Below are 25,688 nucleotides of genomic sequence, written 5' to 3' on the forward strand. Positions count from 1 at the left end.
AAAACAGATAATCTTGCTTATTTTTAACATATTGAAGTTTAGGGACAGGGTGTGGGAATAGCAGTGCACGGAGCAGGAAGTGTTTTATGTGCCAATAAAACTGGGCGTGGTCATTCAGATTAAATGGGAGAGGAGACATTAGGTCTGGGGTACCCCTTCAAGGTCGGGGTACCCCTTGTGATGTCTGGGTGCTGCTGCCCATGGCGGGAAGAGAGGATAGACAGGCCCTGCAGGGCAGCTATGTAGAGCTCCCCACAGCACCACAAGCACTGGGATGGGACAGAGCTGGGGCAGCACAGCCCAGTGGGCAGAGAGCCCCAGTGCCCCGTGGGCAGCAGAGCATCTCAGCTCACATCCACAGCCAGCCCATGACAAGGGCTCCTCTTGCAAAATACAGCAATGTAACCTTTGAGCTGCTAATCATTTTTCCTTTCTGGCAGCCAAACAAATGTTGCGAAAGAGCAATTCTCAGCATCCATTGTACCCTGAGGGTTAAACATGTGTAAGAAGAGATCCAGATAGAGAGCTGGCAGCATCTGCTTCTCCTTTACTGTATGGAGAGCTCTTCTGAGACTTGAGGGATGATGGGAGTTGTCTTTTTTTTCTTTTTTTTTTTTGAGAAATAAGGTCATGGAAATTGTCAGAGGAGCATATGGAGCGATTATAGCAAAAGCACAGAAGTCTCTTAGAGAAACTTCCTGATTTTAAAAGCCTGATTCTTGTTATTTTACAGTGAGACTGTAAAGCACAAATTCTCTCCAAGAGAGCCAAGGAAAGTGCAGAGGTTTGTGCAGGGTGGTGGCAGATGTTGAGGTGGGAGAGGGCAGAGGGGCACAATGTGAGGGGTGGCACAGGGATGCTTGTTTGGGGCCAGCATCCAGGGCACAGGGCTTCAGGAGCTGTCACTGTCCCTTCCATGGAAGAAGATGCAACTGCATTTCAATAAAGCTCTTTTAAATCAGAGTGGGTCTTATTTTTAATACTCACTGCCCCTAAGCCAGCAAAAAGCCTCAGGAATAGCACTGGAGGCAGAGCTACAATGGAAGAGTGGCTGAAGGTAACCAGGTCACCTAGCCAGGGCCAGCCTCACTTTCAGCAAGTTTTCACCTTTTTTAATAGTACTTTAAAACTGTGGTGTGGAAGCAGTGTTTTCCCAAAGCAGCTGGAGCAGAACAAGCTCACATAATCATCAGCCTCAGTGTCCTCATGGCTTTGCCTGGCACCACTGGGAAGGGACTTTCCCCTGGGCTGACCTGCCCTGCCCCAGCCCACTGTGCTTTTCCCAGGTTTACCATGGGCTGGGGGGTCCCAGCTGATCCCTCAGCCACCCTGCACTGACACCACTGCCCTGACAAAACATTTTTATCTTTAACTAGTACTTTGCACTGAGCCACATGAGCAATTCCCTGGCTCTGGGAAGGGAAAAGTTCCTTGTGGGCAACTTGAAATGCAGCACTTGGGCAGTGACGCTGGCTGTGACACTTAACAATTATATTTTATGGTGCTTGGTTGATTCAGAAGCTTCCGAGGTACCATCAAGAAATCATTCTTTAATGATCAGCCCCTGGCCTCACCCTGGGTGCTTTCCTTCTGGAATGAAATTCAGTGTACGTGTGAGCAGTGAGACACCAACAATAAGCTTTGTTAGAACTGAGCATTTCTTTAACTTTGCTGTCTTCCCTACAGGCCATGGAGGAAGTGACTAAATCCTGAGCAGGCAGCCATGGACCTGGAGAGAGATTTCAGGTATGTGTTGGAAGGTAAAAAATGTGCTGGTGCCTGTTAGTCAAGCACTAATCAGCACTACATCTAAGAAAGGCTTCTCCAGGGAAATCATGGACTGCTAATTTGGAGGGAGGAAACAGTGCAGATTTTTTTCCACTAAGATGATAAAATAAAGGTCTCCAGCTGAGATACCCGTTTGGGGAGATGAATGATAATTTGCCAGGACAGGGGACAGCTGAAATTAATAATGATATTCTGCTGTAATTTATACTGCTCAAAAGCAGAGTCAAATCAGTGTAGTCACTGGGGATCTGTACCTGATTTCTCTGAATGAGAATTTGTTCCATTAATCTGGGTGGCTTAAAGGGAAGAGTGTAGTAACTCTGAGCATTGGCTTCAGTTGGTCCAATGGTCTCTGTCGAGGACAAAAAAGACCTGTGAGTTACAGGGTCTGTATTTTTGTATTTTGGATTAGTTAATGTGATGTGGCTTGGCAGAAGTTGTGATTCCCTCTAACATGGAGGGAAGTTACCGGGAGTATTTTCAGATTGCCAGCTGCAGTACAAAACCACACTCACCCCCTTCCCCAGTTTTACAGGGGTGGGACATCAAGTACTGCACCAAATTTTAAGAAGTGAGTTTCCCACACAAACCAACCAAATCTTCCCTGAAGAAGTCAGCTGTGCTCTAAATGACCACAAAAATCACAGAGGCCACAACTGTCCCTCCTGACCTTAAGGGCAAGCAGGTCTCACTTACCTTTCTCTTGGCTTGTGCCTCTGCAAAGAGCCCCAGCACATCTGAGTGCAGAGTCACCCCCAGAGCTGGAAAGGCAAAACTGCAGAAAATGCTCTCAAAAGGTTAAAAATAAAAATGCACTAGAAATTCTGGCCAAGGAGGGATCAGCCCTGGAAGCTTTCTTATTCTCAGTTTGAGCTTGGACATGTGGAAAAAATAATAGTCATGAAAGGACTCACAGGCTCTCCCAGTACAGATGAACAATAAACAATGCAAAGGCAAAGAGAAAAATAATAGATAAATTTTTATTATCCTCTGAGCAGTTGTAACATGGAAATTAGGACAGGATAACAGGAAATTTAATGCCAGCATATGCATTGGAAAATTGGAGGTGGCCAAAAAGAGGATTAAATATGACTGGAGAAACAGCCAGCACTGGTATGGGAGAATAATCAAAATAAGCAAAAAGGAGAAAGGGAATGAGGATAAACACTACCAACCTTTGCTACACTGCTCACAGAAATGTCAAGGGAAAACCCAGACCCGTGCAGCCACACACAAGTAGAGCAAATTATCAGCCTGAGCAGGAGGACATGCCTGGACAAGAAAGAAAACAATCAATGTATGTGGGGTGACCTAAATCCAGCAAAAAGAACAAAAGGGTTCAAGCATTTCAGAGTTAAACTGAAAGATTTCTGGTTGGGTTTTTTTTTCCAGCACCCTCACATCTGCTCCAGGGTCCAGGGGCTGCATTTGGGGTCACATCCTTCTGGGATGGTTTGTCACTGGTGTAGAAGAAACAGAATGGTGACCTTGAGCAGCTCCAGAGCTGTGGGTTTGCCCTTCACATGATGCTTATGGAAATGTTCCTTTTCAGGCATAAGCATGACTGACCTCAAGTACGTGGGCAAGCTGTATATTTATTGCTATAAAATGAGAGAAAGTTCACTGACAAAAGCAGATTGGGCAGCTGGTGGGGGTTTTTAATCACAGAGAAGATTCAGTGGTCACTGAATGTTAATCCACAACTTTACAGAATCATATTGTTACTGCAGTATGCTGGTTGTGCTTTGAAGGAGTTAAAACTGCATTCTGACAGCATAATGACATATGGTCATTAGCTGACTTAAAAAGAGCGTTTAGGAGATATACAATGACTTTTTAAAACATATATATAATGTAAATCCATATACTTTATATATAAATATATCTAGCCATGCAGGATATGTCTTACAGGAAACAAATACATATAAATATATCTAGCTATGCAGGATGTCTTACAGGAAATAAAGGGGGCTGGTGATAGCTTCTCATAAAATTTTATGTTGTGGTTTTCTGGCTTTCAAGATGCTGCTGATTTGTCCATTTAAAAACAAATAGAAAGAAACCCTAAGAAAAAAGCCTAGAACAGCACTTAAGAGACTTGGTTCTAAGCTTTCATATTCAAATATCAAATGTCTGTATTACTGTTCTCTTACTTGTAGTGTTAACTAATCCAAAGGAAAAAAGGCAGGAAGGAGAGATAATGCCCAGGGATGGGACCTGGGGGATGACACCAGTTCAGTCTGCCTGCACTTCCACAGGGAATGTGTAAATGAGGATAAACTGCTCCACTCCCACTCTCAGTGTGTAAAGTTTATGAGCCCATGGGTCATCCATTACTTTATAACCTAGAGCTGCGGCTTCTGGAAAGCAAAGGAATAAAGGTGGAATTGGCCTTTTCCACAGAATCTGCTCTCAGGATCGAGGCCACAGGATGCAGCACTCTGAGGTCTGCAGGGGATTCCAGACTTGCTGACTCTGCCTGGGATTGCTTGGCCTGTGACCTCATAAAATGCTCAGGTCCTGGCTGGGAGAAATCAGCTTTCAGCCTGTAAAGCCATGTAAGCATGCAAACTGCTCGGGGAAGGTAGGAGAGCTCAAGGACTTAAAGATGTTTAATTGGCTTATGGAGCTAAACTCCTTAAAGAACTTAAGCTGCTGTGAAAAGGGAAGCTGGTTTAAATCCCCAAATCTCCCTGCTGGAAAGTGAAGCCCAAGTGAGCTGTAGGGTGGCAGCTGAGGGCCTGGCTGTGCCTGGGCTGCTGCACAGCAGCCATCAGCCCTCCAGGGGGGACAGGTTTCCTGGCTGGCACAGAAGTGCTGTGGCCAGGACATGTGGTTCCCTGTGACTTTGGACTAGTGAAGCTGCCTGAGAGGCTGCTGAAAGCACCTCTAATTTGGGGGGGTCTGAGCACTCTTTCACACCCCAGGAACCAGAAGGGGACCCATGAGACCCAATGGAGATGGAAACCAGGAGGTCTGTGAACATGTGGTGCCTTTGTTTCTACTTTGTTGAAGTTCTTTTAGTTTTGGGGGAGTTTATTGTTTTATTGTTCGGTTTCTGCTTCAGCTACTGGCTCTCATTATATCTCATGTGATTACAATGCCACTATTTTCTCCTTAGGAGAAAATAAAAAAGTCACTTCTCTTTTTAATAATGTTAGAGCTTTAGCTATTCCAAGTGGAATTAAACCATTTTGTCCTCAGTATTAATTTTTATGCCCCTCTTTTAACTGAATCCAAGTCTTCATTTCTGCTTTGTGCATTGCTAGAAAGCTGCTGGAGCTGCAGCCTCACAAAGCAGCGTTGGAGGCAAAGTCCCTTCCCTTGTCTTTCCTTGCTCATGCAGCTGACCCCATCAGCCCTTGTCCCACAGCATTGCACTGAGGTGTTCCCACAGATTTGGCACAGATTTGTATCTCTGGGGCTCTGGGCAGTGTCCAGGCAGAGGGAGGAGGGTCAGTGCCACAGCCCTTCACCCCAGTGTGTGCAGGCTGGGCTTGCACACAGCCTGGCACGAGCTGCTGCCCGGGTGAATATTGTTCCAGTGGGTTCATTCAGCAGTTGTTCCCAAGTTATCAATAGAAACAATGGACACACCCAGTCTCAGACCTGTGCAAACACATTTCCTTCCCACAAAACTTCCATGACTAAATATCAGTGAATGACTGGCAGATGTACAGAGCCTTCCCACTCTTCCCAAACCGCTGAGCAACTTGTCTGATTTAATTTTTAAACTGTTTGCAGTCTCAGCTGACAGCTGCACTGTGCAGCAGCAGCATCAAGGCGAGTGCACCTACTCAGTGCTCTGCCCAAAACGCTGTGAAGTGCAGAGAGAAGCTGACAGAGCCCCACGAGAGCTCTTTCCAGGCTGAGCGTGGTGTTACAGGCACAAGTGAAACTTGGCTGGAAGTTACATGCAGGTTATTAATACACAAAGATAGAGAATGTTTAGATAGGACTGGCACAGAGCTACAGGAAAAGACACAGATTATTCATTAGTTACTGTTGGAAGAAGAGGCTGTTGCTCAATGCCTAAATGAGCTTCCCTTTGCCTTTCCCACCCAGAAGACACACACACACAAATCAGGCAGCCTCCCAAATACAGGATGCATTTCCCTTGAGGAAAAAAGGAGAATTTAAAAGATTCAGGTGCTGCACTGGGGCACCCAAGTGTGTTTGAAATGGTTGGAGTTGGCAAAATACTGAGATGAAAAGCAGCTTGGAAGTAAATGGAAGCTGGAGCAAGAATAGAGGAGACTTCCCCAAAGATGTTTAATAGGTCACAGAGGGCAGGTTTTGTTCCAGAGGGCTGGACAGAGGTTTATAAATTACAGTTCCTCTTTTGCTTTTTTTTTCCTCATCTAAGAAAAGGAGAAGCAGAGGGCCTGGGAAATGCAGATGTGTAAGAGGGACTTGAGCAATGAGTTGGGCTTTTTTTGTAGCTAAGGCAAGGTTAAAATTGTGTAATTTTGTGAGGCACAGGTTAGGCTTGCAGCAGGACTGAAAAAATCTGTTTAATTTACTGAGAATATGCCCAAATTGACACATGACATTGAGATGGTTAAAAATATAGAATAAAGTTAATTTTTTAAAATAATTTTTTAAGTGAGAAAGGTGTCCCCACATTTAAAGTTTTTGATCTTTGTTTTCTTTCCTTTGGGAAAGAAGGGAACAGAAACCAAACCAACACCCTGCCCCCAAAACCCCATGCCCAAGACTTTAATCTGACAATTCCTCCCAACTAAGGGTGATTCAGATACCAGTTCCTTTTTAGCTAACCACCAAACTTCAGTGGTTTGGATAAAAGGGAACCGTGGTCTGAGTCATCCAGAGTTAGTATTTGGTTGGCAAAGCCATGCCTGCAGGATTTTCTAAAGTCAAAAAACCCCTGCTTGTCTGCCAGAGATACCACAACTTGTCTTGCTTTCAGAAAAAGACCATCTGCCATGTGATATTTTGACTGATAAATTTAATGTGGTAGCGATTAAACTGTGCATTGTCAGTTTTCTTTGTTTGGTTTTTTTTTTGGGGGGGGGGGGGGTTTGGGGTTTTTGGGCGCATTGTCAGTTTTCTTTGTTTTTTTTTTTGGGGGGGGGGGGGGGTTGGGGTTTTTAATTTTTTTTTTTTTTTTTTTTTTACTGAGAGATCTGCTTGTGAAGAGGCAGCAGCTATTTTTTCCATAATTGCATCTGTTTCAGAGAGCAGACAGATGTTGGGCTGAAATTCATTATGGTATTCATAAACTCCACTGGGATCTGATGACCTAGTAACATATAGCTACTGTTCCTTGCAAAGCGTTTCAAAGTGTTCTTATTTTGAATGAAGAAATAAATTTGCAGAAGATGGGAGGGAAGGGAAAAGCCTCTAACAAGGCAGATGGCTGCACAAGAGCAAGATACAATAGTTATAAAAAATGTGGAAGTTCAATTTATTTTAATAAATTATCTTTATATTGCAAAATTGCCAGCCAGCCTTTGTGCACTGGTATCATCCTAGCAGGCAGATACTGACTTGGTATTCTGATAGAAGGCAGAGCCACAGTGAAATACTCAGTGACGGAGGAAAGGAAAGAAAATCAGAGTAGGAAAAATTCTCATGGAGAGACCAAATAATAGAAAGAGCTTTCACACAGGGAAGCAGTTATCTATACAATTCATGTATTACAGCACAAAATCACTGCTGAGGATTCAGCTGGTGCTGGAACAGAGTCCAAAGACAGGAGTGCAGAACACCATCCATCCTTACAGAGGACACGACTCCTGTCCCTGGGAGGGTTGGGGTGGCTGTTCCCAGGGAGAGCAGGGCTGTGTGCTGGGCTGAGGGAAAACTGGAAACCTCCAGGGCACCACTGGTTTCCCTGAGAAACTCCAAAGGGCTGGGCTGGAGCAAGGCTGTGAAGTGCTGGGCTCCTCCTGCTCCCCAAGCTGTGTGTGGGGACAGCCTGGCATGGGCTGCCTTCTCTGGCTACCACTGCAAAGAAAATAAACTCCAGCCAAAGTCCCAGTGAGCAGCATTTGGAGCAATGCAAAGGTTTTGTGGGAGACCTATACATTGAGTTTTAGCCTTGGGAAATGAGGCGGACATCCTGGCTGGGATTACAGCAGTCAGAGGCACTTTTTCCAGCTTGCCTGTCCACTCAGGAATCCTTTGGGAAGGAAGCTGCTTGGTCTCATTTTGGATATCCTGTGAAACTGAACGAGCATGTTTGCCAGGAACAGAAAAAAAGTTATTTAATTTTTAAAGAGCTGAAAACTACTGTATGTGCTTCTGAGTACTGTACGGGAAATTACTGTTTTGGTTTGTTTGTCTGGACCTCTGGTATTTCCAGTTTACTCAGGATAGCAACTCTGTCTCTTGATCCTAGTGCAGCAGTCTCTGCAAAGTGGAAATCTGAAGACAGATTCAGGTTTAAATATGACTTTCTGGCTCAGCCTTAATGTGTTTGGAATGAAGTGGGAATTTTCTTTAGTTCAAATAGGAGAAAGCACAAGAAATATTCAGAGCACAATCCAACAATGCATTGAAAACAACGACACTTTACTGTGATTTCCAGGCACTGTAGGATGGGTCCCAGGAATGCTGAAGATATGAAGTGGATTGTGTTGCTAGTTCATATTTTTTGCATCTTTTAACTAAATTGGAATGTAAGTAGACGTCCATGGCCTGAAACTCAAACCTTCCCTTTGCAGTCCAAAAACATTTTGCAGCAGCTGCACTGAGTTATCCTGGTATTCTCCAAGGTGTGACCTGATAAAAGTATTCTCTGCTTTTCTGTGGCCATGAAATAGTGCTCCTGGCATGGTGTGACTGCTTCCAAACCAGCGTCCAGACATATCCAGGCTGTGCACAGGACTTTGAAGATTTTTAATGTGTAACCCTAGCCAGCCAAGGGCTGTCCCCTAAAGAAACACTAAGGAGATGTCTAAAATCTCTAGTTCATATAAAAGCCAAAAGTAATTGAGAATTTGGTGAAGTATTTTTATTCTGGGAGAAAAGTGCTGGCGTTGGGGTGTCAGCATCAATCCGATCAGGTGCCTCAGGCACGGGCACCATGCAGGTTCAGAAAACTTCCAGCCAAAGAAATCTCTCAGGGAGTGTTCCAGGGCCAGGGAAAGCTGGAGTTCATGGAGATGCTGTCTGACACTGGTGCAGGTGCTGGGGAGCTGCTGCAGACAGGAGCCCTGGGAAAGGCTGGCACACTGGGATGGCTCTGCACCACGAGGCTGGGAGCAGGGGAACCCAGAAGCTTGAGGAGGGATTTGTCTCCTTCCTCTGTAGCTTTGGGACTCCCGAGCTCCATGTTGGGTTTGTGTCCTGGAAATGCTGGGAGTGCATGCAGAGGGCTGGCTCTGGGGTCACCGATGTGGCAGGAGCTGCCAAGCCTGGCTGTTCCCACAGCCGTGGGGGTGGCAGGGATGTCCATTCCCTGAGCACCATCTGGGTGAGCATTCCAATGAAATGATCGTGTGTATTGAAGTTTTTCTGAATGATAATTTTTTTCTGAATTTACAGTTCAGAGAACAGAATGCTGAAAAGAGTCAGTTTGTCCTTTTCCGGCCAAGCCCACAGTTTAAGAAGCTGTTTATTTCCTGTAGACCAGAAATCTTGTTATCTTATGAGTTATCTTGTTTATTTCTCTGCCAGCTTCACACCTGTAGCTAAGGCCCAATGTAAACAAAGCTAGAGGAAACAAGCCAGCATGTCAGTTTGAGCCTCAGCTTTAAACACTCTCTTCCTTTACTGAGTGTCACATCTGGCAGGGGCAATTACTCTTGGTAGGATTATTGTGGACCCAAATCTGTGTTAGGATGATGACAGAAGAGCTCAGAATTAGCCCAGTACTTCTGGGGTACAATGGCATTTCCTTTGCTGAAACAAAGGAAGTTCTTTCCCCTTCATTCTTGCACTTCCCTTTTAATACAAAACATCCTTTGCATGCACATAGACATTTGAAAGGATTTTATGTTTGGGTCTGTGGTTGCTGAATTTGTCTTCAGGGTTTTGAATATGGCTCTTGGAGAGGAAAGCTGTACAGATAGCATTTGATTGTCTCTTGTGTTTGTTATGCTTTGGTTGTTTGGTATTTTTAAAATTGAATTTATTATTAATGGAACCTGTTCATTTTTTTATTATTGGTAATGTGAATGTGGCTTTATTAAAAATTGCACTAATGCATGGAATTTCTGATTCCCAGGAGTTACTCTGCCACACAGCTTCATGCAGGAGAGCAAGGTGGGAGAGGCTGCTCACAGGTCAGCAGCAGCACAAGCACCCTGTTTTGTCAGGGCTTTGGGAAGGATTTGCCAGAGCAGGGCACGAGGCCGTGGGGGACACCTGGAGCACATTTCTGTGTCTGTAGAACCAGTCAGCAAGCTGGTGAAGAAATCAGGCCTTGTAAATCTGGTTCTGCTGTGTAAAGTACCCTTGTCCTGGTGGCATTTGTAGCCTCAACAGATCTGCCTGTAAATATTGGTGACAAAAGCAGCTGTGGCTTCTGTTAGACCTGCAAGGCCTTGATGAAGAAATGATGCTCTGCCTTCCTCAGCAGCAGGGGAAGAGTTGCTCAGAGCCCTGCCTGCAGTGGTGTGAGTGGGACTGGAGCACCCACAGAAACTCCCAGCAGGGTGCAGGGCTGAGGCAGTGAAATGTGGTAAAAGCACAAAGCAGGGATAGTGAGACCTGCCTGCAAAAATACTACAAGACGTGTTGTACTTCTAAACACTTTAATACTTCTCATTTTGGGTAGAGATTTCTGTTAAGTGGAAACTAATCCTCAAGTTGGAGAACTCATCAGAGCTGAGCAAGGCAGGCAGGATTAATTTCAGCAAAGGATCTAGGAGATGGAGAGGGAGAGAGGGCGTTGGGTAGACAGCAGTCGGGAGTTTCACACCCGCTCTCACTGGGAGGCAGGAAGGAAGTGGAAAGTGGCAGGAGACAAAGGACAGCCTGAAGGTTAGAGGGAAGAGATAAATAGGGATTGTGAGAAATAACACAAGCAAAAAGGCTAATGATGTATTTATGTAAGGCAGGAAGGCTCAAATGGGGAGCAAAGCCCTGGCTTAGCTTTGACAAAGGTGACAGGAGGGCCAGAATTTTCTAAATGCTGCCCAGGGGAGAGCAGGGGGCTGGGCTGTTGCTGTGTGTGGATTTCTGCTGCATTGCATGTTTAGTTCTTCAACAAATTTACACTTTAATGCAGCGACTGGCCTCAACTCTTTAGCAGTGCCTCCAAATGCTGGCCTGCAGGCAGACAGCACAAACTCAGGGTCACATTAGCGATAATGTACCCAGTGTGGGCTGTTGTACAAGAATACTTTGAAGCTGAGTGATACATCAGCACTTCTTTCAAGGAAATTGCCAAACGCCTTTATTACAACACTGCCCCTCGCTGCTGGCATTGCAGTGCTCCTGGTGTGCTGATAGCCCCAAAGACACTTCAACCACTTCATCTTGGTTTTATGTCTGCAACTGTGGAAGAACGGATTGAGAATTTCAGCCCCTTTGCTTGCTCTCTGCGAGGGGACAGCGCCCTGAACATCCCCTGAGAATGTTTAAGGACTTTGTCTCAGAAATGTGCATTTCCACTGATACTTGTCTCTAAACGCGAGGCCCAAGAATACCCACAAAGCCTTCCAGCGCCTGATACACACTCCGTGATCTTCCTGCGGTCCCAGTCACCGGGGAAGGGCGGCTCTGAGGGGCAGGGTGTGCCCGCGGGCCGGGCTGGCCGAGCGGCCGCTGCCCTCGTTCGGCTGGGGCCCGGGCTGAGCCCGGCCTGGGAGCGTCCCTGAGAGCATCCCTGGAAGCATCTCTGGGAACATGGCTGGGAACATCCCTGGGAGCATTTCCGGGAGCATCCCTGGGAGCATCTCTGAGTCCATCTCTGGGAGTGTCTCCGGGAGCATCCCCGGGAGCATCTCTGGGAGCATCCCTGGGATGATCTCTGGGAGTGTCCCTGGGAGCGTCCCTGGGAGCATCCCTGGGAGCCTCTCTGGAAGCATCTCTGGGATGATCTCTGGGAGCGTCCCTGGGAGCATCCCTGGGAGCTTCTCTGGGACCACCTCTGGGACCATCCCTGGGAGCATCCCTGGGAGCGTCCCTGGAAGTGTCCCTGGGAGCATCCCTGGGAGCATCCCTGCCGTCACTCTCCCGGCCTCGTGTTCGCAGCGCCCGTCACCGAGGGGAAGGGGCTGGTAGTGTCTCAGCCGTGTGTGTATCAAATCCTCCTCCTCGGACGCTGCCACTGCAGTTTTGGGGAGTTTTGGGGCTTGGCTAGCGGCGTGCGGGAGCGCAGCGCCGGGAGGCATCCCCGCTCCCGGCCCGGCCCCGCGCGGGGCGGTGCGCGCAGGGGAACTCCCATATCCCGTGCTCCAGAGGCGATCCCCGCTCCCGCCCCGCGGGGAGCGCCTGGGGGCCCGGGCGGCAGGTGGCCCCGACCCCGCCGCACGTCACTTCCTCGCAAACTTTTCCCCGAGCTGCTCTCTCCGCTGAAGTTGGCGGCGGAGGGCGGCGGGCCGGGCCGGGGCGGGCGCTGGGCCGGCCGGGCATGCCCGGCTCGCCGGGGCGCGGCGGGGCCGGCGGCGGCACCGTTAGCTCGGAGCCATGGCCCGCAGCCTGGACGGCATCGACCTGGCGGCGCTGCGGGTAAGGACGGCGGCGGGGGGACCCGGGAGTGCCGGACCCGGGAATGCCTTACCCGGGAATGCCGGGCTCGGGAATGCCGGACCCGGGAATGCCGGGCTCGGGAATGCCGGGCTCGGGAATGCCGGCCCCGCTCGTCGCCTCCGCGGCGTGTGCGGGACCGGGGCACGGGGGCGGCGGGGCGATGCTGCCCGTGCCCGCAGATGCCCGAGGGGCTCGGGGGGCTCCGGGTGCAGCCTCGGGGCTCTCCCGGTGCCGCAGCCCCCGGCTCCCTTGGCTGGAGCGGGGTCCCGCGGAGCGCTGCGCCTCCCGGCTCGGAGCGCGCACCGCCGAGCGTCCTTCCCCTGCCCGGAGAGTAAATAATTCCTGATCCCTAAAGATGTTCTGAGTGCTGCGAAGAGAAAACAAATGGGAAGCTAGGAGCTTCTGGAAGAAATATATATATGTGACGGTTTGGCTTGTGTGGCCTTTTTGTTCTTAGTGAAGTTCGGGATCTTTTATGCCCCCCTTCTTTCCCCAAGCTAAAACAGTCAGCATTCACCTAGTTTGAATTTTTTATTGTTATCCTCTTATGTTTTTAATGTAAACCACACTTTGGCCACGTTAAAAGCAGTGCTGTCAGTGTTCCACATCCACAAAGCGGTGGCAGGGCTGCGTGTGATGCCCCGAGTTGCACTTGCCCTTTTTACACAGGAGCTGACCACTGAGCAGCCCGTCCAGCCCAGGCAGGTCTTTTGTGGAGCGCTCTCGACAGAAGAGGAGGGAAGAGTTCAATTGTGGCAAAAAGCAGTCATCCCCAGACAGCAAAACCAAAGCACTTTCTAAAAATATCAGGGAAAAAAAGAAGGAGGGCTGGGAGAAGCCTCTGCGATGCTCACATGGTGAGATGGGTGTTCCAGACTGGAGGCAGAAAGAGGAAAAGCAGCAGGGACAGTAAAGTTAGGAAGGATGGCAAAAGGCTTCTGGCTAAGCAAACAGAAGTTTAATCTGGCTCTGCTATGAGGTGTAAGGCAAAATAATGGAAGTTCTTCTTTAGGGCTATAGCAGATGAATCTCATCTCCTTAAATAAATAAGGAAATAGTGTGAGTTTGTAAAGGAGTCATTCTGCAAAGCAGACAGCAGGCTTTGTGACAGAACCATCTGATTCACAGCCTCCAAAGGCTGAGAGCACTGTGAATTTCAGTCTCCACAGGGGGAGGGATAAATGTCTTGTTTTGGAAGAAACCCCTTAGAGCACGTCAGCAGCCTTAGTTTGGGGTTTGTGCTAAGTAGGAAATGGGAGGCAGGTGAAGGTGAGCTGTGGGAATTATTTAAAGATGGGTGCCTTGCCTTTGCTGTGTCTGAGGAGTTCCTGGGGCCAGCAGGGGCTGCCTGGTGCTGTGCTCCAGCCTCCCACAATTGTGAGTGGAGTCATTTTCAAACTGAGATTGCCCTGCTCCCCTCCAAATGGGTGTTCAGCAGGGCTCTCCCCTTTCCCTGGAGAGAAAGGAGCCTATGGTTTCCTCACACTGCTGGGTTCACCAGGGCAGCCAGAGGCTAAAAAGCCCCTGAACTCTGCATTAGGTGCTGAGCTCCAGAGGTGCTGTGGAAGAACTTGTGCTTCAGACACCTGGATCTTCTTGAGCTGCAGGGATGTGAAAAGTGCATTTTGGTCACGCTCCTGTTGCTTTTCACTCTGCCTTGCAGAGGAGATGGACGTGGCCTGGCTGCCTCTGGGCCAGCAGTCTTGCTCTGCTCTCTGAGTGTGCTGCAGGTGTCTGGAGGGAAATCAAGGTGGTCACCATATGGTACCATGGATGGTGGCAATGAACCTTGGAGTGATGAATGCTCAGGCCGGTGTTTTGGCATCTGTCAAAGGGAATCTAGCAGCTGGGCTGGTGCAGGGTGAGCTGGAGCATGGCCTCAGGTGGTAGCTGGGAGGAAGCACTACAGCAGTGATGATATGTGACTCCAAGACAATTAGGAAGGTGGCCCATTGTGAACAATGCCAGCAAACAATGCAGTGCTGATATCCAAGCAAACAAAGGCAATCCAAGGAGCAGAGCCCAGATTAATATCCTTTATGACTCTTAACAAGGCTTGGTTCACTGTGGTGTCCTGATTAAAAGAAGAGAGATGGCAAAGTGTTTGGCTGCACTCAGACCTGTGGAGGCTTGAGGTGCTAATGCTCAATTTGCTAGCAAGGGCAGGATGGGATTTGCACTGTATTCACTTTAATGCTAGTGTTTATTTAGATAATTGTTAAGGTCTTTCCTGGACTGTCAGAAGCCTTTACAAGCAAACTATTAGGATGCTGAATCAGAATTACATTTATTGAAAGAGGAAAGATAAGCTAATTTTGAGGCACTTAAATTGCTATATTTGCATAATAAATAAGCTTAGAGAAGAAGAGTGAAGACAGAACACATTTAAGTGAGAGATGCAGTTGGAAAGTCCAAGTTGAAAATGCAGTTTAGGTTCCCCTGGGTTTCTCTGCACTGTGGGCACTTCTTAATTCAGCAATGCTGCTTTCTGCAGCAGAGGTGATGAATTAGGGTGCTGCTCGTGCTTCCCATGGAGTGCAGTGGATATTTGGCATGGAAGCCCTTTACTGGAGAGTTCCTTGGAGAGCTGCTGCGAGTTTCACTGCCTGGAGCATGAGCTGCCCACAGCACAGTTCTGTGCAGAGGTTGCACGTGAAGCAGAGGTTTTGTACCACCCACCAGTGGTACAAAATAAACCATTGCTTTAGCAGTAGCAATGGTTTATTTGCTGACTTCAGCCCCACTGAAGTAAAGCGTTTGTTTATATCCAGACTAGTCAAAACATAAAATGAGGAAATGAGAAGAAAGCAAAGAAAACTTCAGTGAGATCCAGTCTTGTAGGCATTCTTATGCCTGTGCTTAAATCCATATGTGAGTGTTCCCATTGATTTCCTTTTTAGTGAGGGCTTCTGGAATGGGGGTTTAAGTCTAGAAGGCTTACTGACTTGTTTTAAAATAAGTGACAGAGGAAAAAAGACACAGACTGACTGGGTCAGAAGTCATCTTGATCTGATTTACACATCGCTTTTTTTTTAAAAAAGAAAAAGTCTTGTAAGATTGACAGTCCAGGAAGTTTAAGATTAAAACTCATTTAACTTAAAATGAAATGAACTCATTAGTACTTTCAGTTATGGAAGTCTGGGCTGTGTTGCTCTGAAGGCTCTTGGCATTTATCATGACAGTTGTGCCAATAAAGGCAAAATCTGCTCAGAAAAAAAAAAAAAAGCCTGTGTGTTTCCACTGGGGTTTTGCCAAGGTAAACATTTCCATATCCAATATGAAGAAAGAATTACTTATATTAAAAGATTAACATATAAGTGGAGTGGAGAGAACTTTGATACCTCTTTAAAAAAGGATGTTTTGCAACCAGGGGCATAGAAATTGTACTTCTGAGATAATGTTTTCTGTATCACATCCCTCAGCAGTACCAATAGGCATTAACTGACATGATAGATTGCTGAAACAGATGTGGTAAAACTGACATATGGAGTTAATAATATTTTATATAAAATATATCACTCTCAGTGATACCATGGCAAGAAATGAGCAGAGTGATGAATGGCTTAGCCAGAAACCAAGAAACTGATCTCCTGAGTTCTTAATGGTTTTAAATAAATCGCTCAAGTGAATTTTAACTGAAGTATCAGATTTTTTAATGTACTCAGTTGCTCAGGAGTGAGCATTGCCCATGCCTTGCAACAAGAGGGCTGCCTGAGCCCGAGGGGCTGCAGCGCGAGGGTGGAAGTTGGTTCATGTGGAATGGTAGACTGATCACCTGACTCATTAGTCTCTTATGTAAATTAACAGCAATCTAGTTTGGGTTCAAAGCCAAGAGTTCAATCCTCAGTCAAATTCACTCTGTTATGTTTGCAGAACAGGAGTTGAGTGTTCTCAGCCTGCCTGTAAGTTCAGGTTGCCTGGTTTGGTACATTTGCCTTCACTAAGGTAACTGGGCTCAGGTGCTTTATCTTGTAATTTTTCAATTCTGCTCTTTAGGTTTTTTCCTTTGTTGCATTGCTCATACCAAGTGTTTCACAGCAGAGCACAGCAGCTCAGCCTCAAGGCTAGCTCAGTGTGGTAAGGCCTGGAACCTGGAGTTTCTTCTTGCCCTACTGTAAGCTGAGTCTACATTTGAAATCTAGTATTTTTCACACACCTTTATTTATTTGTTGTATTTGCTGTAGTACCATCCTGCCAATCTCCACCGAGTGTTTTGTATACAGAGTTTTGTGAAACTTGATTGAAAATGTAAATATTCATGCATTTCTTACCCTGTGATTTGTCAATTTCCCTTTAGTGTGTAACACATTAGGAGATGTGCCTCAGATATTTCATTTTAGTGTTGTACAGTTAATTTCTGTTACGAAGTGGTTGCTGTAATCCAAGTAATGTTATTTATTCTGTTTCTTGCAGGATCCTGCGGGAATATTTGAACTGGTGCAGGTTGTTGGAAATGGGACATATGGACAAGTCTACAAGGTTTGGATCCCTCTTTCATTTAGGATGCTGATCTTGATAAAGCTGTATTACCTAAAGCAGAAGTGAGCACCATTTAAGAAGGTGGACAATTGTTCCAGTGCTAGCCTGGTTTGTCTTGCTCTCTTTTCTGCATAATGCGGAATGTACTACCTGTGAAATTCCATGGCCCTTCCTTCTGTCCTGTTGTCATATCTCTTTGCTGCCACAGGTCACATAAACAGCTTTTGTACTAACTTCCCTCTGCTCTGTTCTTATTTTCTCTTTTTCAAAATTATTTAAAAGGTGTCTGGCAGAAATTTACATCAGTGCTGGCTAAATTTGGCCTGGATTGGGTGAAGTTCAGAACTCAGACAGCAGTGCTGTTCCAGACAGAGGTGTCAATTAGCCCTGCTCTGCAGGAGGCAATGAAGTCCTTGATTTCTGTCATTACCTGTCACACTGCTTTGTCACTGTGGTATCAAAGCAGAACCACCAAACACAAAACTGCAGCAATTAACATTGGCACAGCACAGCACCCTGCACCAGGCACACTTTAGTTGTAACAACAAGCCTAGAAAAGTGTTCTCTCACTGTGAAGCCTTCCCTAAAAGTGATTTAAGAAGAGGAGATGTTTGTGATTAAACAGAGAGCCAGGTTCCCATTTTGAGAATGAAGGCAGAGGAAAGAAAAGCCGTGCTGCTGAGCCCTTGGAGGTGCAGCGGAAGGGGCTGGAATAAATCTGTCTGGTGCTGCTTCTCCCCAGGTCCCGCTGCTGACAAGGCCCTGCTTGGCAAGTCCTTGTGTGTGTGCAGGCTCTTTGTGCAGTGATCCCTCTGTGGAAAAGTGCACAAGGGTCCTGGAGGAGCAGTGCAGGACTGTTCTTCTTTCTCCAGGGCACTGAACACGTGCTGCGTTTGGGTGTCCATCCTCTGGTAGCAGATCTGCTGTGATCATGTTTTACTTTCCCTTTGAAGCTATAGGTTCTGGAAGAAGCTTTGCAGGAGCAATTCTGGGAAGTCTCTCTTTTCCCATGCTACCATTTTTTAAATTCTTATTTTTATGGATCTTTCTCATGTAAGTCTTTGTGGTGGTAAAGTCTGTGTTATTTCTAGATTGTCATTCAGATACTGCTTGTAATACTACTGAATTAAAAATACATACTCAGGGGCTCACATGGACAGATTAGAAGCCAAGAGAGATTTAGAGGTGCTGTTGGTTTTTACCTGTAAAAAGATCCCAAACCTCCTGAATGTTCTGTGAAATAGTTGAGTTTCTTTTTGTGTCTGGGTTAATTTTGTATTGGGAAAGAAAAATTTCAATCTAGTCATCTTTTATGATTGTTGAGTATGAATCAGCTGCTTAATCATGGCAGAAGCAGGAAGGAGCAACATAGTTTGCTTCTCTGCTGCAAAAGAAAATGTTTTGAGCCATCATGCAGCTCATTAGAATGTTAGCTGCCAAAATGTGCAAGAAATATTGACAGTGACAATTTAAAATTGCTCCCAAAGGCTGCTCTCCACTGAGCGTGCCAGAGACCAGGGTTCAGTCTCTGCTCATTCTGCACTGGGACTGGCTGGGACACCTGAGGAAGGCACTGGGAGAGGGGGGACCTCTGTGCCTGTGCATCCTGCACTGGAGGGCTGAGGGGCTGTGTGTGACCCCAGCTCCCTGCAAGCACACCCCTAATGAGGTGAAACAAATGGTTAAACTTTGGTCAGACAAATCTGTGTGAGCAGTGGGGTGTTCTGCTGGGGATGGAGCTGCTCCTGGTGGAGCATGGTGGTGGAAGCTGCTGTTGAATTTGCTGATGGGGACAGCCAAGCTGGACAGATGCAAAATGCACATTCCACACTCAGCAGTCAGCTCTGTCTCTGTTGTGAAGGATTTTCACCCAGCCCAAAGGCTCAGTGTGTTTGGAAATCCTCCTGCAGACCCTGAGCTCCCCCTGAATGCTCTCAGGTGCTGCTGCCTGGTGCCTTCTCCCGAGGGCTGGCCTTGCTCCCAGAGCAAGGAGTTCTCTCAGGAGGAGGGCAGCTGCAGTGGAACACTGCTTCTGCAGTTCTGGCCATGAGAAGAGAGGCTCAGTCACTTTTCTTTTTAACTTTTGTACACTACGTCCTCTGATCTATAAAATGCTAGAACTATTAGAGTGAACAAATGGAATTCTGGAATAATTTTGCAGTTTGTCTGGTATAAGCTTGTGATCATAAATATTTAAGTTTTAAAGTAGTCTGTGTTATCCATATACTTTACTCATATCATTAGAGCGTGTTTTTATTCTCCTGAGGTGTTAGATTCTTCCATACATTCAGAAACTACACATAGTAATTTGCACATAATCAAAGAAAAACTTATTTCACGCTAAATAAATTATATTCAGGATTACTAAATTGCTTTGTTGGCTGTGAAGATGATTCATATTTTAATATATGCAGCTGTATAAAAATGAAAATAAAATTTTGAGGATTCATCATTAGATTTGGAAAACCATGTTTAACAGATTTATTGAAGGAGAGTATTATTCATGCTGAATTATTCCAGTTCCAGTTCAGAGTCTTTTAAAATGAAATGGAAGAGGTATGAATTGTACACATGACAGTGCTAGAGGTGAGTAGAAATGTTATAAAGGTTTGTGTAGAATAGCTGACTAAAAGCCAGCAGATTTTTTTGACAACTTATGGAGTAGTAGGACATAAATATGCCAGTACTGGCAACTTCACCCTTTGGAAAGTGTGAATTAGATGTGAAAAAAATCCAATGGCACCCAGAATTCATGAGACTTAGGCTTCATTATCTCTTGAAATTACAGGTGAGTTTATCAGTTAATTCCTGGTTTCTACATGCTGGAATCCAAAGAACAATCCTGTGTAAGAGGTGATTCAGAATAATGCCATGGGAGGTGATGGCACAGTCTTCCCTGACAGTAAGGAAAAACTGAAAGTAGTTGGAAATGGTGCATTTGCTGGTGGTTGGAAATCAGGAGAATTGACTCTTTCATGCCTTTGTCTTCTCAAGTGTTGAGGAGCTGAAGGTCAGATTGTGTCCAGTCTCTGCACCATCTCCACCAAATGCATTTGGGAAAGATAAGTTTCTGAACATCCCATGAGCTATTTCTGGCAAGATCTGTCCATTCTCCTGCCTGTTCCTGAGGCCAGGGATGAGAATGACAATGCAGGGCATGAGCAATTGCTCTCCAGATACGAGGGACAGCATTTTTGAGGGTTTCTAGAGCTGCTGATCATTAAGGACCTTCAGGCAGCAGAGCAATGGTTTGTATCATGGAACTGCCAGTGTCATCTGGGAGGAAGTGAGAAGGCTGAAGGTGCCACTGGGAAGTCCCTGGGGTCTGCTGAGCCATGGCACTGCTGTGAGTTCTCTGCTGCTCCTGTTACCTGCAGGAGTTTGCCTGGCTGGGCTCTGTGGCTCTGGAGTGCTGGCTGGTGCTGGTCCATCTCCCTTGAGCAGAGCAGTTCTGTGCTGGTCTGTGCTTGGCTGTTCAGTAAGAACTAAACTCTAAGTTTGGGGAAAGTGAATATTTTTTTCAAAGACTTCTGCTGTTAGTTTCATAACCTTTGATGAGAGGTGTTTCTTCCATAGGAGCCTCTTGATGCATTGTCTGTATTCCAATTTTCAATGCAGGGTCATTTTTCTGTTGAGTAAATGGGGAAAGGGAGATATGGGGGCAGCTGAAGAGGTTGCCATTTTTGAAGTGTTTGTGTCACACAATTCTTCCTGAGCTCTGAAGGAGGCTGTGGGACTCTGACATTTGTCAAGATGAAGAGGAATTGTTCCTAATCCTTCTCATTCAGAAGTGCTCTGAGAGTCCTCATCTTTCTGAAGCTTTCATGGGCCAAATGAGGTCAGCAATGGTGTTTTCTGATGCCAAGAGGCACCTGATTGGGACTTTTGTCTTTTGTATTTTTAGTGATGTGCATTAACCTTCTCCTGGGCTTGCCACTTTCCAGTGGCCTAGGGAAAGAGAGGCCAGTGTCTGTGGATAGTTCCAGGGGCTGATGTTTTTTGGCACGTGGTCTTGGAGGCTGGTGATAAACCCTGACAGATTTGCAGCTGCTGTGTGTGCAAAATGGTTTTCTCTTTAATGGAGTCTGGGGGCTGGCCCAGGGAGCTTGAGAGAGGTGCTCTGGTTTGGAGCTGTGAGAGTCAGGAGGGGAGAGGTGGTTTCCCAGTAATGCAGCTGATGAAGAAGCAGCAGTGCTGTTGCTGTTGTGAGCAGGGGTGGAAGCAGCCCTGCCTTCCTGCGGTGACTCTGCGTAGCTAATATTTCTATTTTTCTGTGGTCACATAAGACTCAGGATGCAAAAAGGAAGCAGGTCTGAGCAAGGAAGTGTATGGGGTTTTGGCTGTTTTTCTGGGGTTTTTTTTAGCACAGCTGCTTCTTGGCATTGAATCGCGCTTCAGTTGCTAACATGAGTTATGGGTCACTTTGCTGCTGATGTAGAGTGGCAGGAGTGCAGCAAAACATAAATACAAAGTTTCATTTATATTAATTTGAAAGTCTGTTAAGTTCTTGGTATTCCGTTTCACTGACTAACTGGCTGATGTAATTGAGTTGGGAGTGCTGGGGGGAAGACCATGGGGGTTTTTGAGACTGAGCAGCCTGTGGAAAGAATCACCTGACCGTGCTAAGTTATGGAGTGTTAAAATCTGTGGACTGTATTGTAAACCATAATTAATGGTAGCACCTGGAATGTTAAATGTAAGAAACATTACAGTTATGTTCAGTATAATCCAGATAGTGAATGTGTATAAACTGAAAACTTTTAAACCACCCCTTCTGTGGGTGGGTCAGAAGTAGCCGCTTTCCAAAGATTGTGCCTTGGTGCTGAAATGCAATTTCAGAGTCTCCAAAGTGCTGCAGAGATGTTAAAAATAACACATAATCTCAGGTTGTTTTGTTGTCATTTGTGGTGAGTTACAGTTTTCAAGCTAATCTTAGTCTTCGAGGCACTGAGAATTTGACAAGTCAAGGAGGAAGTCAGTTGTACTCTAGAGAAATGACAAAGTGCTACTCTCTGTTTCACTAGCAGTTGATAAAAGTGCTTGTTTGTCTATCTGTTTGCTTTATTTTGGTTTTTGGTTTCTTGGTCCTAAAATTAAGAGGCAGACACAGTTAAGAGATGAAGGGTTTTTACTTTGGTGTTTAATGAGGATCTGTATGGTGCAACAGTTCATTAAGGTGGAATACACCGAAATGCAGGCACACAGTGGATCACATTTACAATTTTACAGACCTTGCAAATTAGCATATCTAATGAAGGTGCCGCAAAGAGAGGCTTGAATGAATAGTGTGACATGTCCCTGTTCTAAAGTATTCCCCCAGACAGGTCTAATCCTGCTTTTCAGGATGTGTTCTAGAGGGGCCTTGGTTTCTCAGGACAGTGTAGGGCTCTCCAGCCTCAGCTGTGGGGCCGTGGGGGTGTTTGGTCTCCTGGCCTAGCAGAATACCAGGGCTGTGCTGAGATACCAGGCTGAAAGAGTTAAGAGTATGTATGCTTTGAGTATGACAATACATAAAAGGTATAGAAAAAGAAAAGGCAAAACCCATCATGGCAGCAGTAGAAGAGCTGATTATCTTGTTCACATGAAAAACTCATTAATTACAGCAGTCAGCAGTGTATAAAGTCACTGCCAACAGTGCATGGGATGGAGTCAGCAGCTCATTGCACAGATCCTTGTGCAAACAAGTAATGGAGATTGTCTGCTGCTCCTGGCCATGGGGATGTCCCCCAGGAGTATGTCTGAATGCAATATGTGCTGCTGCCATTGTAATGAGATATGAAATGCTGTTTGCTTATGAATGGGTTGCCTTGAAAACTGAAGCATGTAGGGCTGCAATCCCAGTAACACACTAGCGAGGTGTGGGTTGGGGTTTTGGTATTTAACTTCTTCAATTTTTAATGAGACCTTGAAGTCTGCATACTACCAGGTGTGTTTCTTCATCTTCTCTCAGTTCTCTACAAATCCTAAATACACTCCCATAAATGTTTCCATTTTCTTGTTGCTTCCACACCACAATTGTCCTTTTCCTCCCCCATCAGAACAGGTGTGGAGTTGGCACCCTTGATACAAGGAGGGCAAACTGTGTTGTAAGAAAAAAAATTGTGTACCATGAGAATAAGTCACCACTGGAAGAGGTTTCTCATGGTGGTTGTGGAGTCATCCTTGCTGGAAATATCCAAGGCTGTTTGACACTGTCTTGGTTAATGTAACCTAAGCCCCTGCTTCTGACAGAAGGTGGGACCATGTGTTCCCAGAGTTTTTCTTTTCCAATCTCAGTTTTGAGTTCAAGACATACAGACTATCAACCCAGCCTATTAGAGTGTGAATTGCTAACTTGGAGGATACAAAAACCCCACTTTTATATTAAATATTTATATCTGCATAAAATGGGTAGTTTATGGCGTGTATTCAGTTGTCAGAGTCAGAAGCATTTTTGTGCTGGGTTTTTTTAAGGATTTGGTGCTGTTTGTTGGGTTTTTTTAACCTTGCCTTCCCTGCCTATTTGCATAACAGGGCCAAACTACATTCAGCACTGGATTTTAAAATAATGGATCAAACATGCGAAATTAATTAGCAAATTGTGAAGTCCTGGTTCTAGTTAGTGAATATTTCAGAGGAACTCGATTAAGATTCTTAGGAGCCAAACTAGTTTATCAAAAATAGAAGAGTAAGGATGTGAAAAAAACCTCTCAGCTGTGGAGTGCCTCTATACAATAAAGGCTCTGACTGAACAGAGCAATGTACGATAATTAGATGTGCCATTAGAGAGTACTAAAATCCTTGCAAATAATTTGTTGTCAGGCCTCCTGCTTTCAGCTCCTCCATGTTTTGGACCTAAAACTCCATGTGGGAGAACGCAGTGCATTTTCATCCTAAACTGTTGGCATTTTGAGCTCATGTTGCATAACACTTCAGATTTTGTCACTGGGTCATGCTATTTTGAAGGTAAGAGAACGTGCTAAAAATGCACTGATGGTAATATGAGCATAGTAGGAAGTAGTTCAAGCTCTTAATTCCCTGCTCAAGCACTTTGCTGTGCTTCAAGCACCTCAGCAGTGACATTGATTTCAGCAATCCAGATTCACACCAATGTGCAGACACACCAGCAGGACCAGTGCTCCGGGTCTGAGCTCTGCAGTGTCTGACCCACTCAGAGCCATTCTCACTGGATACAATATATAAACCTGGGGAAATTGGGGAAAAATTGTAATTGCCTGTTTGTAGTCCAGAAAACCATGGCTGTGACAGTTAATGAATGCATGACATGATATTACTTAATTTTAAATAACAAAAAATCTAGTGTGTTGTTTATAGATATTTGAGCTGATTCCCATGGCAGGTTAGCTTTAGTAACTACTTTTTTCACAGTGAACTGCAGGATTTTAGAGCCTGGTGAGGATATATCACCTGATCTGTGTGTCTCTGACTCTTTCTTAGGGCTCCTGATAAATTGTACTTTCCAGGTCTGCTTTAATGCCCTGAGGAGTGCATGTGTGTTTTTTGAAAGTCGTTTTTTGGTACCTCTGGGCAATAGCTAATAAAGCATAATAAAAGGAACAACAAATCAGTTGGCTTCCTAAAATGAAGAAGAAACTATTTTTCAGCTGTTTGTAGTATACTTTTTATTTTTCAAAATCCTTGTGTATTTTAAGTCTGCCCTTGTAACCTTCTGAACCTTGTGGAATTCCTGAAAGGTTTTCAGGATTTGCTTTAGAAGCACCTTCTCAAAGGCCATTTATTCCCCATCCCCACATCCTACCCTTGAAAATACAACATTTTAGTAACTTCTGAGATCTTACAACTGAATAGTGCAGAAGATACACTCTGTAGCAAACTGTGACCTTTTCAGTGTCCTGCATAAATAATTTTATTAGCTCCTGTGCAATATCTGGGGTGTGCTCTGGGCAGTGCCTTTAGGAGCCCCCAGTGTGTGAAAAATTAGCTTTTTCATACAGGTAAGAGAGGGGCTGAAGTGGGCAGCTGTGGCTCAGGAGATCTTGCTTCTCTTCTTGCCTCTGCTTCCCACCATGGCTAAAAACCATGATTTTGCTGGAAATTGAGCTTTTAGTGTGAGTGTAGCTGTTAAAATGGAAGCAGGCCTTGTTTTTGTGCAGCATTTTGGGATTGTGGTTAGGAGGAATCAGTGTGCTCATGGAGGTGATTTGTGAAAATTGGTTAGCAGCCACTTCCTGAACAATGTGCTGTTTGAAAACAGTTTCACTTGAATCCAAACATGGGTTCAGGAGAAACCAGAGTGGGAAAATTTCAAGAAACGAGTTGGCTTTTGTTTTCAAACTTTGCATCAGAAATGTCAAAACATTACATTTAATTTCCTTCGTTTGAACATGCATTTAAATTCAACAGGATGTTTAATAGATTGGGGAAAAAAGGTACAGTCATACTGAAATAATCTGGCATAATAAAAAGAAATGTGAATATTAATGTGAATTATTCTGATTTTATATTCTGAGAGGAGTGTTCACAACCAAAAGCGAGACCAGTTGGCAAAATATTGACATTTTGGTGGTGTTTACTAAATACTGGAATGTATTAAGTTCTGTTTTCTGACTATGTGGTTGTTACATCTGCTAAGAGCTTTTTAATGCAATTTTTTTCTTGTATCTCTGTTGTTTAAAATGGAAACATTTAGAGGAAAAGGGCAGAAGAGAAATGTGTAATGGCCTTCTGAAAAGAAAATTCCTCAAGTTCAGTAAAATGTAGATATCTTTCTTATTTACTATGCTGAATTTGGCAAG

At 45.3% G+C, this 25,688-nt stretch overlaps 1 protein-coding gene across 4 annotated transcripts in view; it reads left to right on the plus strand.

The window, feature by feature from the left end:
• The first annotated feature begins 1,727 nt into the window (after positions 1–1,727).
• Positions 1,728–25,688, plus strand: part of NRK (Nik related kinase) — a 98,410-nt gene continuing 74,449 nt past the window's right edge. For 2 of the 4 annotated variants that reach the window (XM_039717337.1, XM_039717338.1), the window contains exons 1-2: positions 12,179–12,432; positions 16,867–16,932. In XM_039717337.1, the coding sequence (XP_039573271.1) occupies positions 12,391–12,432; positions 16,867–16,932 (108 nt within the window). In that variant the 5' untranslated portion in view covers positions 12,179–12,390. Of the gene's footprint in view, positions 1,747–12,178; positions 12,433–13,800; positions 13,831–16,866; positions 16,933–25,688 lie in introns of those variants that run through there. The other 2 variants (XM_039717340.1, XM_039717339.1) reach the window with 2 other exon arrangements.

The sequence above is a fragment of the Passer montanus genome, unplaced genomic scaffold (genome assembly GCF_014805655.1).
Source record: "Passer montanus isolate IOZ18808 unplaced genomic scaffold, ASM1480565v1 scaffold38, whole genome shotgun sequence".
Classification (NCBI taxonomy): Eukaryota; Metazoa; Chordata; class Aves; order Passeriformes; family Passeridae; genus Passer; species Passer montanus.